Below are 14,743 nucleotides of genomic sequence, written 5' to 3' on the forward strand. Positions count from 1 at the left end.
AGATAATGTTAGCTAAGTTATTCAACATTGACCCACTTACCCTCTAGATCTTTTCCAACGATGTCCTAAAGTAACCACATGTCATGATCATTTGCATCATAGACATACGTTCATATCTATGATTAGCATGATCATAGCAGCTTCATTACTGCTTCACAGCATAGCATGTTAGCCGACGTCATTACATGACTTCCTATCCAATCAGAGGCAGAGTAGGGCGGGTCTTCCTATGGTGACGTGTTTTCCGCCGAGCTCGCAGGACTCACGAACGCGCGACCAGCGTCCCCGAGGCTCGTGCACAGCACGTTTCAAATGGGCTCGTTACAGGTATTGGTGGCTTCAAAAACAAACAAAACCCCATTGAATTAAAAGTTTATATTGATTAGATTGGTCTCTGATGCTGAATGATACCGAGAAAAATTTTGTTTTCCTTTTCTAGCCCTATCTATCATCATCCACAACCATGGGAAATAAGGTTCTTGGGCCGCATGCCGTGACGTGACTTGCAATACCGGGCTTTGGCCACTACGTCAAATGGCTTCATGCGCCAGTGAGCAACTTTCATTGAAATGAATAGGCAGCCATTTTCAATGCCGTCTCCAGTTATATTATACCTCCATGGGCTTACCCGGTTCTAGGACCCACCAGACGCCACTGGTTATCAAAAGTTTTGACTTCTCATTAAAAATAAAACTCGAACGCCGTTGTGTTTTGCGCTGTGCTCAGAGGGTGGGAGATATATTAGACCAGTGAGATGTCCAGGCCCTCTGCCCTAGTGTGTGGCAGCTGTTAGTGTCAGAGGGGAAGCCTCGTTCAGACTGCATGATTACCATCTCTGAGGGAACTCTATTAGATGATGGTCAGCTGGCTCTTTTTAGCAACTGCAGTCATTATAGCTCCACTGGCACATTTTCCCCCCAGATTTTTCTTTTTCAGAACTGACATTTTTTAAGGGCTCATCTCCCGCAGTATGTTGCATTAAATAGTCTTTTGTACAGTAGATGGAAATGTGGCACATTGAGTTGTTTGTCAGGATGTTACCGGTATTCTCATTTAAAAAGACTGGGCATGACACTGGATGGATGCTATTTAATATAGATTTTTATTTATTAAAGTCCCGTCTCGTTTACCATGATTTGTGTATTATTACTTCTTTGCCATCCCCTTCCATAACCAAATGTGGTCTGATGATTAAATTGCTATGGCTTCTTGATTTTGCTTTCAAAGTGCGCCAAATTGATTCATTTAAATTAACAATGTTTAAAAATGTCTCCCCCCTAGAGGGTCGGAGGTCCACCCCCCATTGCTGCACAAAATCCTGTGGGAAACACTGTTTATGGTGTGTGTGTCTTTGGTGCATGGTGGCAAACCCAAATGGACCCCTAAAATATATTTTCCTGCAGGTTTCAGTGTTTTGTTGTATGTTACATTTATTCTCCGTCTCCGTGTGTCTCAGTCTTCTTCAGTTAGTTTCATTTTACTTTCTATTTCCCATCTATCTCCAATATACAATGTAGATATACCTCTGCTCGACACTAATCCTTGATACAGTACTTATATCTCTCTACCTGTGTTGTTCTTGTAGGCCTTACACACAGCCCCAATCACTCCGTTCGATTCTCGTGGGATATCTGGTTTTATATCTTTCTCAAAGAAGTCTCTGACCTGTATTGTAAACTGCGCCCCGGGCTGATGTAACAGTTGGTTGGGGGGCGCATTATAAATAAAAAATAAATAACATAACAAACAAATCTCAGTCCTCCAGGTCATATTCATTCTTCAGTTCCTGAAACACTTTAATTTTACGCTGGTCAATTATTTTGCTTATTGCTTTAATACCTTTTTTGGCCCATTGCTCAAATCTATCATCCAGAATTCCAGCTTTAAATTTAGTGTTATATATGCCAGCCATCTTAGAACTTTGACCTCCCTCTCCAACAATTTTCTGAGTACTGTAAACCAGATCCCTAGAGTAAATTTAGTAATCGGGTCAAGCATGTTCACATTTGCCTTAAACTTATCCCTATTTGCAATCATACTTTGAATATGTTCTCCCTCTGTTTTCAACTCAATATCTTTCCATTTTGTGATGCACCAATATAACACAGGTCGGAGCTGTGCAGCATAATAGTATTCTAGAAGGTTCGGTAAAGCTATGTGCAGACTTTCAGCTTCAATTTGAGGGTATTTATATCCAAATCAGGTGAAGTGTAGGAATTACAAACAATTTTATATTGAATTTTGAAAATTCAAAACAAATCCATCAGAGAGATTGCAAAAACATTAGGTGCGGCCAAATCAACTGTTAAGTACATTCTTAAAAAGAAAGAGCACACTGGTGAGCTCAGCAACACCAAAAGACCCGCAAGACCACAGAAAACAACTGTGGTGGATGACAAAATATTTATTTCCCTGGTGAAGAAAAACCCCATTCACAACAGTTGGCCAGAATAAGAACACTCCCCAGGAGGAAGGCATATCTGTGTGGGCCAGAATAAGAACACTCCCCAGGAGGAAGGCGTATCTGGGTCAAGTCAACAATCAAGAGAAGACCTCGCCAGAGTGAATACAAAAGGTTCACCACAAGATGTAAACCATTGGTGAGCCTCGAAAACAGGAAGACCAGATTAGTTTACCATAATACATCTAAAAAGCTTGCACAGTTCTGGAACAACATCCTATGGACAGATGCGACAAAATTTGCACCAGAATAATGGGAAGAGAAGAGTATGGAGAAGGGAACGAACTGCTCATGATCCAAAGCACCACCTCACCAGTGAAGCATGATGGTGATAGTGTTATGGCGTGGGCATGTATGGCTGCCAATGGAACTGGTTTACTTGTATTTATTAATGATGTGAATGCTGACAAAAGCAGCAGGATACATTCTGAAGTGTTTCAGGAAATATTATCTGCTCATATTCAGCCAAATGCTTCAGAACCCATTGGGCGGCGCTTCACAGTGCAGATGGACAATGACCCGAAGCATACTGCGAAACCAACCAAATAGTTTTTCAAGGCAAAGAATTTGAATGTTCTGCAATGAATGTTCTGCAATGGCCAACCTCACCTGAATCCAATTGAGCATGCATTTCACTTGATGAAGACAATACTGAAAGGAAATCCGTCCAAAGAACAAGCAGGAACTGAAGACAGTTGCAGTAGAGGCCTGGTAGAGCATCACCAGGGACGAAACCCGGCGTCTGGTGAGGTCTATAGGTTCCAGACTTCAGGGTTCATTGACTGCAAAGGATTTACAGCCACATATTAAAAATCACAATTTGATTTATGATTATTTTAGTTTGTCCAATTACTTTTAGTCCCTTAAAAACCACATATACAATGTGTTGTAATTCCTACACCATTCACCTAATTAGGATGTAAATACCCACAAATTAAAGCTGAAAGTCTGCACTTAAAGCACATATTGAATGTTTCATTTAAAATCCATTGTGGTGGTGTACAGAGCAAAAATTATGAAAATTGTGTCAAAATTGTGTCTGTCCAAATATTTATGGACCTAACTGTACAGTACAGTAGGCTATATATCATTTTATTCATTTGTTTGTTAAATACATATTAATTCCACAATTTCCAAATTGTCCCTTCCTAACATTTTTGTCTAGTTTTTATTTGTTGATGAAAATGTCAATAGATTTAGTCATAGTTTTCTAATCATAAATTAGTTTTTATTTAGTTATCATCTCATGACAATAACTAAATAAAGGTTATTGACAAATCATTTTCATCGATTTAATTAACACAACAATCTGTAACAATCCTCTCATTTTCGATTCAGTGTCACAGAGCACCAACTGGTCCAAAACAGGTTTGCCTCTAGACTTGACTACGATAAATATTAGGCTACTATAAAACGGCTTTCACATTAAAATTAACAACGATTCAAAGTCACAGAGTACAACTGGTCCAAACAGGTGTCTCCTGATGATTCTTTTAGTATTTTCATAAACAAACATGCCCCTCTCTGGAAATTTGTAGTAAAGGGTAGAAACAAACCCTGGTTCTCCCCTGAGCTCTCTAGTCTCCTAAAAGAACGAGATGCTGCCTGGGCTAAGGCCAGGAGCTCTAAATCCCAGGGTGACTGGCTGGTGTTTAAACAGCTCAGAAATCGCTTTTCTTCCCTTGTTAAAAAGGCTAAATCTCAGTTTTACATTGATGAAACTACTCGTAACTTAACGATCCTAGGAAGTTTTGGAAAATGATTAAGTCTTCTTTTGGAGATGAAACTCCAAAGGAATTACCTGCTTGTATAGTAAAAGGTGCACAAAACATAACTGACAAATCGGCTATTCTTAATTGTTTTAATTAACATTTTGTCTCCTCGGGATCTCTGAGTCCTTACATCCACATCAATCGAATGTGCAGGGGGTTTGCCCTCCAACACCACCTATTTATGTTTCGGCTCCAGGATTTGATCTGAACCCTTTTGATGTAGCCGAGATCCATAGGGCTTTACAGAAATTGGATCTTACTGTAGTAAATCTGCTGGACCTGACAACCTCAAGCTTTCTTTTTAAGATCAGTTGCTGATTTTATTGCATAACCTCTGTCATATTTTTAATCTCACTCTTTCTGAAAATGATTTTCCAAGCATATAGAAGTCTGCCTATGTTCTTCCTCTCCTAAAAGGCAGTGACCCCTCTGTAGTCAACAACTACAGGCCGATCTCTAAGCTGTGTGTTCTCTCCAAAGTTCTCGAAAAGTTGGTCAGTGAACAACTGAGTTTTTTATATGCAAATGGTCTCCTTTCACAGCATCAGTCAGGTTTTCGTACACAACACAGTACAATAACAGCTACTATGAAAGTGTTAAATGATATCATAGAGGCACTAGATGGCCGAAAATACTGTGCAGCTCTATTTATCGACTTGTCAAAGGCATTTGATACAGTTGATCATGTCATCTTGGCGGATAGACTCCACAAGATTGGCTTATCTGACCAAGCTGTAAACTGGTTCTCAAACTATCTATCAGGTAGAACTCAGTGTGTCCCGGCCGCAGGGTCCTCGTCCTCCTTCTTTCCTGTTTTAAAGGGAGTGCCTCAAGGTTCCATATTAGGGCCAATGTTGTTCACAATTTATGTGAACAATCTTTGTGATAACTTACCTGCTGTGTCCCATTTTTATGCTGATGATAGTTATTTATTGTTCATCTTTCTCAGTTCTACAATCCCTTGAATTCTTGCAGTTTGCCTTTGACACTGTTCAGTCCAGTCTGACTCAGCTTAAGCTGGTATTAAGTCCATGCTATTTTCAAATGGCAAGCGGCTTCCATCTCTCCTTCCCACTGTCAACTGTTCAAGGGGTTGAAATTGAAATGGTCACATCTTAGAAATACTTGGGTATTTTGATTGATGAGAACCTGTCTTTTAAATCTCATATTGATAAACTGAAACTTAAATTAGGTTTCTTTTTTAGAAACAAAATGTGTTTTTCTCACCAAGTCAGGAAGCACTTGATCACCTCAATCTTTTTACCCGTTAGATTATGGAGATCTACTTTTTATGAACGCTCCAGCCCAGTATTTGAAAAAATTGGATACTGTGTATCACTGTTCTTTGCGTTTTATTACTGATTGCAGCTATCGTGTACATCACTGTACTTTGTATGCTGAAATGTCCATCTCTATCTGTCCTGAGACTCTCTCATTGGCTCACTTTTATTTATAAATCCATACTTGGGCTTTTCCCTACATATTTGCATTCACATATGTATAGGAACCTTAGTCATTATGGCCTGCGCTCTCAGGATATCATTCTTTCAATTTTATGACAGATGGTCGTCAGAGGACATCTTCAGGTAGGCTATACTTATGCAAAATATTTAAAACCATAGATAAATGCTACCAGTCAATCATTATCTAACAAAGGTGAAGACAGACATGTTAACAGCTCCTTTTGTGACTGCAACTGTTCTCCATCTGTTTGTGAAAGCACAGTATAGTGTGAGTCGTAGTGATTTCATTATTTTAGAAAAACATACTGTTCGCATTGATTATAACCAGAGATACGAGAAACAATATTCTTTGATAAATGGAATTTTACTATCAAAATTGAATATTCATAAATGCAAATATAAATAATTCTTGTTTGTCAAGGAATGTGAACAATTCATGAAAATAATTCAACTAATAGGAAAGCTCATAAAACATTAATTAGTTCAAGGTATTTATAGCTTTATAGACTAAATAATTGTTCAAATGTGATTTTTCTATGCAGTGATAAGCTACATGTTTATCCACTGGTGTCTTGTCTTAGGCTTTGTGATTGCTCTGCATAGTATTTCAATGTATGGTAGGCTTATACCTGTTATAAGGCTTACCTTATACCTTCTGTTGTATGTTTTTTGAAAAAAGGTATAATATGCAAAAGTGGTAACTTTTAGTCAGATATAATGTAAAATACAACTTTAATACACAAGTAAATATTTAAATATGTTTATTTAATAAATCCCCATTAGCTGCCACCTAGGTGACAAGCTAGTCTTCCTGAGGTCCATGTTAAAATCAGCACTAAAATTATGTGAATCATGGGCTTTCTAATATTATAGGGCTTTCTAATATTACACATTGTATGGGTTTTCTAATATTACAGGGATTTCTAATATTACAAATTGTATCTTCAGAAAATGAAAGTGAAAGTATGAGTAGTTACACTCACAACCTAATTCTAAGTAATTCACATGTATCGGAGGCAGAACATGGATTGAAAGCAATATCTATTCCACTGACTAGATGATAGTCATTAAAACCTAGTTGTTCACTGATGCAGTAAACAGCTGCTCTGCTAAGCATTTTCCTCTGCATCCAGGAAGGCCAGCCGCTTGGCCACACCCTCCTCTCCATATTTGCAGTGTAGTTCCGAGGTGTGACCAGCCAGGAGGAGGCAGTCGTCATGGCGATCCCAGAAGGGCTCCACTCCCTTGCCATCAATCAGGTAGCGCAGGGTGGCTGACCAGTCACCACTGGTCTTGAGGAGGGCTTTGGTCACGCTCTCCAGGTCCTGATTAGTCTTTTTCATCAGTCCTTTGATGCGGCGCTTCACTTCCTCCAGCTGAAGCTGAGAGAACGCCACCTCATCTCTGATTGGCTGGGAGGTCTCCACTTCCTGCGACTCACTATCAAACAGGAACATGTGAGCCGTGGAGGTGGAAGGCACAGGCTCTCCCTGCCCAGGCCCAGCCCTCCCAGGTGGACAGGACTCACTGGGACCCTGGGCTTCAGGGCACTTCCCCTGGAGGTCAGACTGGGACATGGGCTGGTGCTGTGGCTGGGCTACAGTATCAGTATTGGAGGCGTTTATCTGGGTGACAGGAGCATGTTCCTGGTTGTCCTCCTCTGCAGCAGAGGACTCAGTAGGAGATGCAGTGCTGGCATCAACCATGTCTGGAGTCTCCTCCTCTGACTGTGGAGGAATCAGCAGCTGTCAATCAGTACCATCATACTCATTGACAAACAGAGTAATAATCAATCTCTATGATATGAACATCATCTGAACACATTCTTTACAAAAAATATCTATAATTTAGAATACGGTGACAACCTTTCTGATACGAACATTTCAAACAAATTCCACAAAGGCCTAATAATATTAAAGTAGAAATATAGGCATATACATTCTTTAGCTTTCTTTTTTTTGGGGGGGGGGGGGGGGGAGTACTGGAGACAGAAATAGCCTAGAAGTTGCATCTGCAGATCTTACCTCTTCAAATTCCATTGATGCTTTTGCAAGAATGCCCAGTTCTCTTCTTTTGGATGTTTTTTTCTTTCCCTTTGGCTCTGTCTCTTTATGAATCACTGGGTCACTGTCTGCATTTTTTCCTGAAGCAGAAGCAATACATAAATTAAAGCTGCTACGCAGCAATGAGGCGGGGCCAGGCAATTTCCAACAAGTTTAGGTGCAATAAGCGAGAGAATAGGAGGACAACAAGAAAGTTGACGTTCCAATGTTAATTTTGTACATTTGTATCGTATCGTAAAACATTTGTAAAACATTTTGATGCATTGTAAGCTCGATTTTGATAATTCAACAATCTGGTCAATGAGTTTGTGAATTACAGTCTGAAGATCCAGTGTATCAAGTTTGGTGTTAATTGATTGAAAAATGTGGGATGAGATATGTTTATTAATTTTTACAGGTTTTGTTTGCTTTTCTTCATAATTGAACATTAACTTCAGCAGCTGTGTACTCAGTCAATTGCCAATCAATCGATTTAGTCATTGTTATCCTCGGCGGGGGTTGGGTAGGGTTGCCAACAGCGATGTCTCAGATTCGTGGATTGTGGGTAACGTAGTTTTCTCGTCTCATTCACGTGGTGGTTTTACAGTGATAGCACCTATGGCTGATTTGTTATGATTTTTGATGAAGTTTTAAACTTTAGACTGTTGCTGTAGCGCCACCTTCAGGTTGATTGACCTACAATGCAGGTTGAGGACTTTGGGTATAGTACTGGAGCTATGTGCAAATTTTTGTGATTTTTTGTTCACGGGAAGTTAGACTTCAGTGGAAGATGGAGAATAATAATAATAATAGTAATAATAATAATATAGGCAAATACAATAGGGTTCCGGCAGCTACGCTGCCTGGCCCCTAACAACTAGAAATGGTGCTCAGAGAGCACAGACCTCCGCCCACGAATGCATTTTGTGGCTCTGTGTACGCGCATGTGCGTGAGAGCAGGACATGTTTGGTATTGCTGCATTTGTTAGGAAGAGCTTTATGCCAGTCCAGACTTGTGTCTCCGTGACCTTTCCATGTCGAGATATGGCCATTTCAACTCCCCCTATTGACAATGAATGGGGGGTCGTTTTTTGCTCACTCCCATCCAAAAAATTAATGGAGGTGAATGGCCAGCCATGTTTGGGCAGGTTGTGGACCCACCCCATGATTCGGATCCCCTCCAAAATTGAATGGGTTCTAAATTGGCCCATGCTACAGCCCTCCACTGAGTTTCATGAAAAGCGGTCTGGTAGTTTTTGCGTAATCCTAGTCCAAAAAATGAATGGAGGTGAATGGCCGGCCCGGACATGTTTGGCCGGCTCGTGGACCCGCCCCGTGATTTGGATCCCCCCCAGAATCTAATGGGTTGTTAGTGGACCCATGCTGCACCCCTCCAACCCAGTTTCATGAAAATCAGTCTGGTCATTTTTGAGTAATCCTGCTAACTAACAAACCAAGAAACGGCCTGTGATTTTCATCATCTCCAGAGAGAGAGAAAAGCAGGGTAGAAAGAGAAGGGGGGTTGAAAGAGAGACAGAGAGAGAAAGAGAGATCAGATGGTCTACCTGAGGGTGCAGTTGCTCCATCTTCCCCCGGGTCTCCTTCAGAACCCTGTCTGTCTATTCTGGCTCTCTTAGCTGAGGGCTGGAGTGTCCTGTCTGCTTTCTCTGGCGCTGCTTTGGAGGACGGAGGCCCCTCTGATTCCACCGGAGGTTCTGTTTGAGTTTCATCTGTATGAGGCTGGGGGGAGGTGTGTGGAAGGGCTGCTGTGTCTGATGCAGTTTGAGGGAGTTCTTCTGTAGACACCATCTTTGGAATGTTTGTTTCAGGTGCCTTTTCTGGAATGTCAGATTCAGGTGCTGGTTCTGGAACATCTAATTCAACGTCAGGTGCTGGAACATCTGAGTCAGCTGAATGTTCTGGCCCTGGCAGAAGCTCCAGAGCAGCTTGCTGGTTGTGAGGCCGGCTGGGCTGTGGAGTGTCGTTTTGCTGTGCGTCTGGCTGTATCTCACTGCACTCCTCAGTTGGAACTTTAGGGCACAGGTGTTTTCTGTAGCGGTCCTTCATCGACTGCCAAGGACGATTGATCACATGCTGCTTCTCCATTTCCTGCCACACCTTGTTCCCTCCAGTCGCCTGCTTGTAGTTGGAGATGAAGTCCAAGATGGCAGTGTCTTCTTCTGGCATGTACGTACGCCCATGATTCCCACTCCCCTCCCGCCTCTGTCTGCCCGACCTGGTCTGGATTGGCCTAGGCTCAAACCTGTAGTCTTCCATGTCCAGCTGCTCGTTCTTCTGCACAGAGTCCCAGATGTAATGGGTCGACACATATAAAGTGGCAGTGGACCCCGCCACAGTCTCCATATCCTTGGGGTTAGCCAGCAGAATAGCATTGGGCTCCGTGGATCCACACAGCATCCCGCCCCCGGCACTGATGATGGGCTGCAGCTGCATCTTTGCCGGGCCCGGTCTTAGGAAGAAGCGCATGGGCTCACCGCTCACAGTCAGAAATAGAGCCGGTGAAATTGTCTGCAGTGGTTGTTCATTTCGTCTGGACGACATCATCAATTACCAGGGACACGTAGCTAAGGGTAAAAATATAAAACAACAATTTCCAAATTAAAACAAATCTGATAATGTCAGATAGCTAGGCCAGCTAATGTCAGCTGAAATCAAAGTACAGTAGGACTCCACTTATCCGAACCCAACGGGACCGAAGGTCGTTCGTATCTCTGAAATGTCCGGATGACTGAAACTTCTGTTAAAATGCATCAAATTCAATAAGTGGTACTTGTTTCATATAGACTCATAATAGACCAATAAATACCCTTAATTAGGCCCTACTTGTGAAAATGCATCAAAATTGCAATCAAATAGCCAACTAGTCTCTATCCAGCTCAGCGCTGCTTGGATGGCCAGCAGCTCTCCAGTAAAAACTGACAGCCTATCAGTCGCCCTTTTACTAAAAACCACATTGAACTAGTGGCACCACAAACCCAATCCCAACTCTGCCACTAGTTGTTTTGGACGCATCCGTATACATCTTGACATAGCCAGAATACTGCTGCTCTATATACCTCCTGACCACACCCTCAGTAACACCGCCTCCCTCTCCACCCTTAACCAGGTCTAGCAGGTGTAGGTCGACCACGGGCTCTTCAAACACCCAAGGAGGAACAGTAGAAAGCGGCACAGTCGGACTAAGTACTACTCCTCCAACCCCACTGCACTAACCAGTCTCTCTATCGTCCACCCAAAGCTACTAAACTGCCGTCTCTCTCTCTTGGCACGTCTGCAACACTGTCTGAGCAGGGAGTCTCTCAAAGCACCGCCACCACCACAGAAGAAGACTACCTCGGAAAAATAATTTCACTCGGACAGAACGCGTCTAAATAAGTTATTTAATGGTAGCGCCGAGCCTTCAAAACCGAGAATTTGTTTAAATAGACCCTTTTGCATAGGTAAGTGAAGTTTCATGTTTATCTGACACTTGTAAATATGAGCGCCTCTCCTAAATAGGCCGAGACCGATTTATTTTGACGGCGAAGTGAATGGAGCGGGAAAGGACTGTTGTCTGGCATGAGCGAACGTAATGCGACAACAGGACTGAGAAGGGCTATACCCATGGATGGATTGGCGGTACCGCCCATAGCTAAACAACGTTACATAGCCTTGTAAACAGTAATATCTCAGAAGGAATATCAAAAAGCAGGTTCGAAAAGACGACCTGGGTGGGGGGGGGGGGGCTGTTTCGGGTAGTAAATTTAACCATCCAACGTAAGTTAGAAGAACCTGTGATTAGCATTATCTTAACGTTACGTTTGCTAGTGAGACTAATGGTAGCTAGCTAGCTAACATAATCTACTATGCTAGCACTAGCTAACGTTACCACTGCATGCCAGCAAGTTCACCAAAGGGGAGATCTAGCTATCGACTTCTCTTGGCTTCTCAGTACCAGAACACGTCCCTTTTAATCAAAGAACAATCAGTAACTTACTGGGTTAAGTTTTCAAAGCAGTCGCTCTCAACCGCTTTCGAACTTGGTACTTCTGAAGTGCGCATGTCTTTTCTTTTTCTGCGGCGTTCCGGGGCTGAGGCTGCAGGCTTACCACAGTACTGCCACCTACCGGATTTCTATATAATAATTTCTTATCAACCTCTAGATGGGGACATAGACCCATATATAATTAAGAAGGACCACTCATATGACTGTTTTGATTTTGGAGAACCTCCTGTCTTTTGTTCATAGCGGAGTTAACTGTATGTCGGCTTCCAGTCAAATACCGCATCATCTATAAACTACTCCTCCTCGCCTATAAAGCTCACCACAACCTCGCCCCACAATACCTTTCTGACCTCCATCATTACACTCCCTCACGGAATCTGCGGTCCGCCGACTTGGGTCTCCTCACCGTCCCTCACACCAGCAGGCGAACATTCGGGGACAGAGCCTTTAGTGTTGCAGCCCCTACCCTGTGGAACTCTCTCCCCATGGAGGTTCATCAGACGCCAACACTGGACAGCTTCAAGTCTGCACTAAAAAGACACCTGTTCACCCAGGCCTTTGGCAGCTAGATTGGTTGTTCTTGTTGTTGTGGTGTTTGTTTTTGTTGTTGTCTCTTGCTTGTTTATTGCTCTGATGTAAAGCGACCTTGGGTTTCATGAAAGGCGCTATATAAATGTAAGTTATTATTATTATTATTATGTTATACAGTATCTAATATACACTTATACATATTCACACACAAACACACACACACTCTCTCTCTCTCGCTCTCATGCCCTGGAAAGCAAGAGAATACAAATACAGAGAACATGAATTCTGTGTCACAAATACACAGAATTCATGTTCTCTGTATTTGTATTCTCTTGTTTCCAGGGCATGAGAGCGAGAGAGAGAGTGTGTGTGAATATGTATAAGTGTATATTAGATACTGTATAGATAAAGCACCACTCCTATACACACAAGTCAGATTTTATCAGATCTTTTTCTGTATGCCTCCTAATCTTTCCCATTGATTGATTGTGCTTCTTGTATACTGCTGCTGTAACACAGTAATTGCCTCTCGGGCATCCATAAAGTACTACCTACTGTACCTACCTAGCAAACTGCACATCATCCCAGGCCAGCTGGTCCTGCCATCAAGCCTGGGTCTGGGATCTACACTCTTAAGTGCCTCAGCTCAGCTGCCACCAGAGACAAAGACAACTTGTGCTACAGTATATAAGTATGTTGCTGTTGGCGGGACCAGACCTTGGGTGGACTACTCTGGTTTCACCTGGTTGTTTGTCTGGTTGACTGGGTGGCTGGCTAACTGGCTGGCTGGCTCCCTAATCACTATATCATCTCCACTGAAAATGATGCTTGCTTATGCTGCTTTCCTAAGGCATTGACCAGCCAACACCAACATCTACCCAATGTTGGCGTTTGTTGATCAATGTTGGGATGGTGAGTAAGAAGCCAGTCTAAACCTACAGGCCTTTAATCTGTCCGTACCATACAACTGAATGATTTGGCAACATTACAAACTGAAAATAGATTATCATAATGAGCAAAGGAAACAAATTCCCTCTCCATTATGCAGCTTTGTTCAAAAATAACTTGAATCTGCAGTAATCATTCATTGGCCTTTTTCAGGAAACAGCGTCCAGTAATTATGGATGATGCAATCACCAGAGAATGTAGTATGTGGAATATCTGGCATTCTTTCTTCGGCTATGTAAACATAGTATTGTTATTGTTAGACTCTCAATCTTTCAGTAATAAAGGAATATGGTTGAGGAGAGTGGGTTCAAGGTCTGAGGTGTCTTATTGCTTGCCAACAGACTGAAATCTGAGAGCTGTGAAATCAGAATAGAAAAAAAAATCTGCATGATTATTCTACCTTGGTGCTTTGGCTACAAAAATGTTAATGTTTCAGTCAGCAGTACGCACACAAATATGCAGACAGGTATCTGATCACGCCAACAAAATTGAACCTTTTTATTTCCTTTCTTGATTCCAGACTAAAGAAGGTATTTAGGCAGCAGGAGCAGGCGAAGGCCTATATGAATGTAGATCTGACAATGACTGATCAAAACCAGGAAGCTATGAGGTAGGGGGAGAATAAGATCAACCTTTCCAAAAAGACTTGTCTGAATGCCAAACACTAGGCTCTGTCTCTGCCTGGCCTGACCAACCAGAGACTCTGATATTCCAACTCCCCTAAGTTTGATGTCTCTGCATAATTATTCTGCGCATAGTTTGATTGTGTGTTATATGTGGCCAGGCAACTATTTAAGTATAAAAACTATTGGAGCAGTTAAAAAAAAAGAGCATTCTTGGAAAGACTGCTCAAACAATCTAAGTACAGTATGATTAAAATATGCAGTTGACTCTGATCCTAAACAATTAACTTTAATATTGTAGCCTGTTCCTGAAGCGTTTATGATGCATAGACTAGGCATGACTTGCAGAGATCTCAGCTAAATCGAAGTATCTACGTTTTGTTTTATTTGACAATATACATGTATTTTTTTTTTTCACTTTTGCAACATGGACGGTTACATTGTGAAACATGAAAACAAAATAATAAGAACAAATACACCAAAAACAGAGCACAAAACAGAATAAACCAAAACATTGGCTCAGTTTCCTATATGCATTTCTGGGTTGATGATGTACCGTGAGGGTAAAAAACAGAAAAGCCGTGCAGTGTAACAGCAGAGATACTGGGTTCTATGTAGTTCAATGGAGGCTCATTGATTTTATAAAATTGGTCTGCTTTTATATGCAGCAGACATAAAAAGGTACTCTAAGGCACTAAATCAAAGAATACTCTTTGCCAGCCTTTTACAGTTGGTGCTTTTTCACTTATCCACTGTACTACAGTCTCTTCTTGATTTTTGTTAATTGTCTTCTTGGGAGGCCCAGGATGAGAGATACTGGGCCCATCTCCTGTTCCGAATCTAATATTTTCTAATATGAATATTTTCTAATACATTAGAGCGGTACCTTTGCAGTTT

General features: G+C 41.8%; 1 protein-coding gene across 1 annotated transcript; it reads right to left on the reverse strand.

The window, feature by feature from the left end:
- Positions 1-6,518: 6,518 nt before the first annotated feature.
- On the reverse strand, positions 6,519-11,807 carry LOC311315171 (telomeric repeat-binding factor 2-interacting protein 1-like). The gene is made up of 4 exons (XM_084445771.1): positions 11,736-11,807; positions 9,304-10,323; positions 7,721-7,839; positions 6,519-7,423 (listed from the first exon to the last, which is right to left on the reverse strand). The coding sequence occupies exons 2-4, from the start codon at positions 10,301-10,303 to the stop codon at positions 6,806-6,808; spliced, it is 1,737 nt and encodes a 578-aa protein (XP_084301897.1). The 5' UTR covers positions 10,304-10,323; positions 11,736-11,807; the 3' UTR covers positions 6,519-6,805.
- Between the last annotated feature and the right edge of the window lie 2,936 nt (positions 11,808-14,743).

The sequence above is a fragment of the Borostomias antarcticus genome, assembly GCF_949987555.1.
Source record: "Borostomias antarcticus genome assembly, chromosome: 11".
Classification (NCBI taxonomy): Eukaryota; Metazoa; Chordata; class Actinopteri; order Stomiiformes; family Stomiidae; genus Borostomias; species Borostomias antarcticus.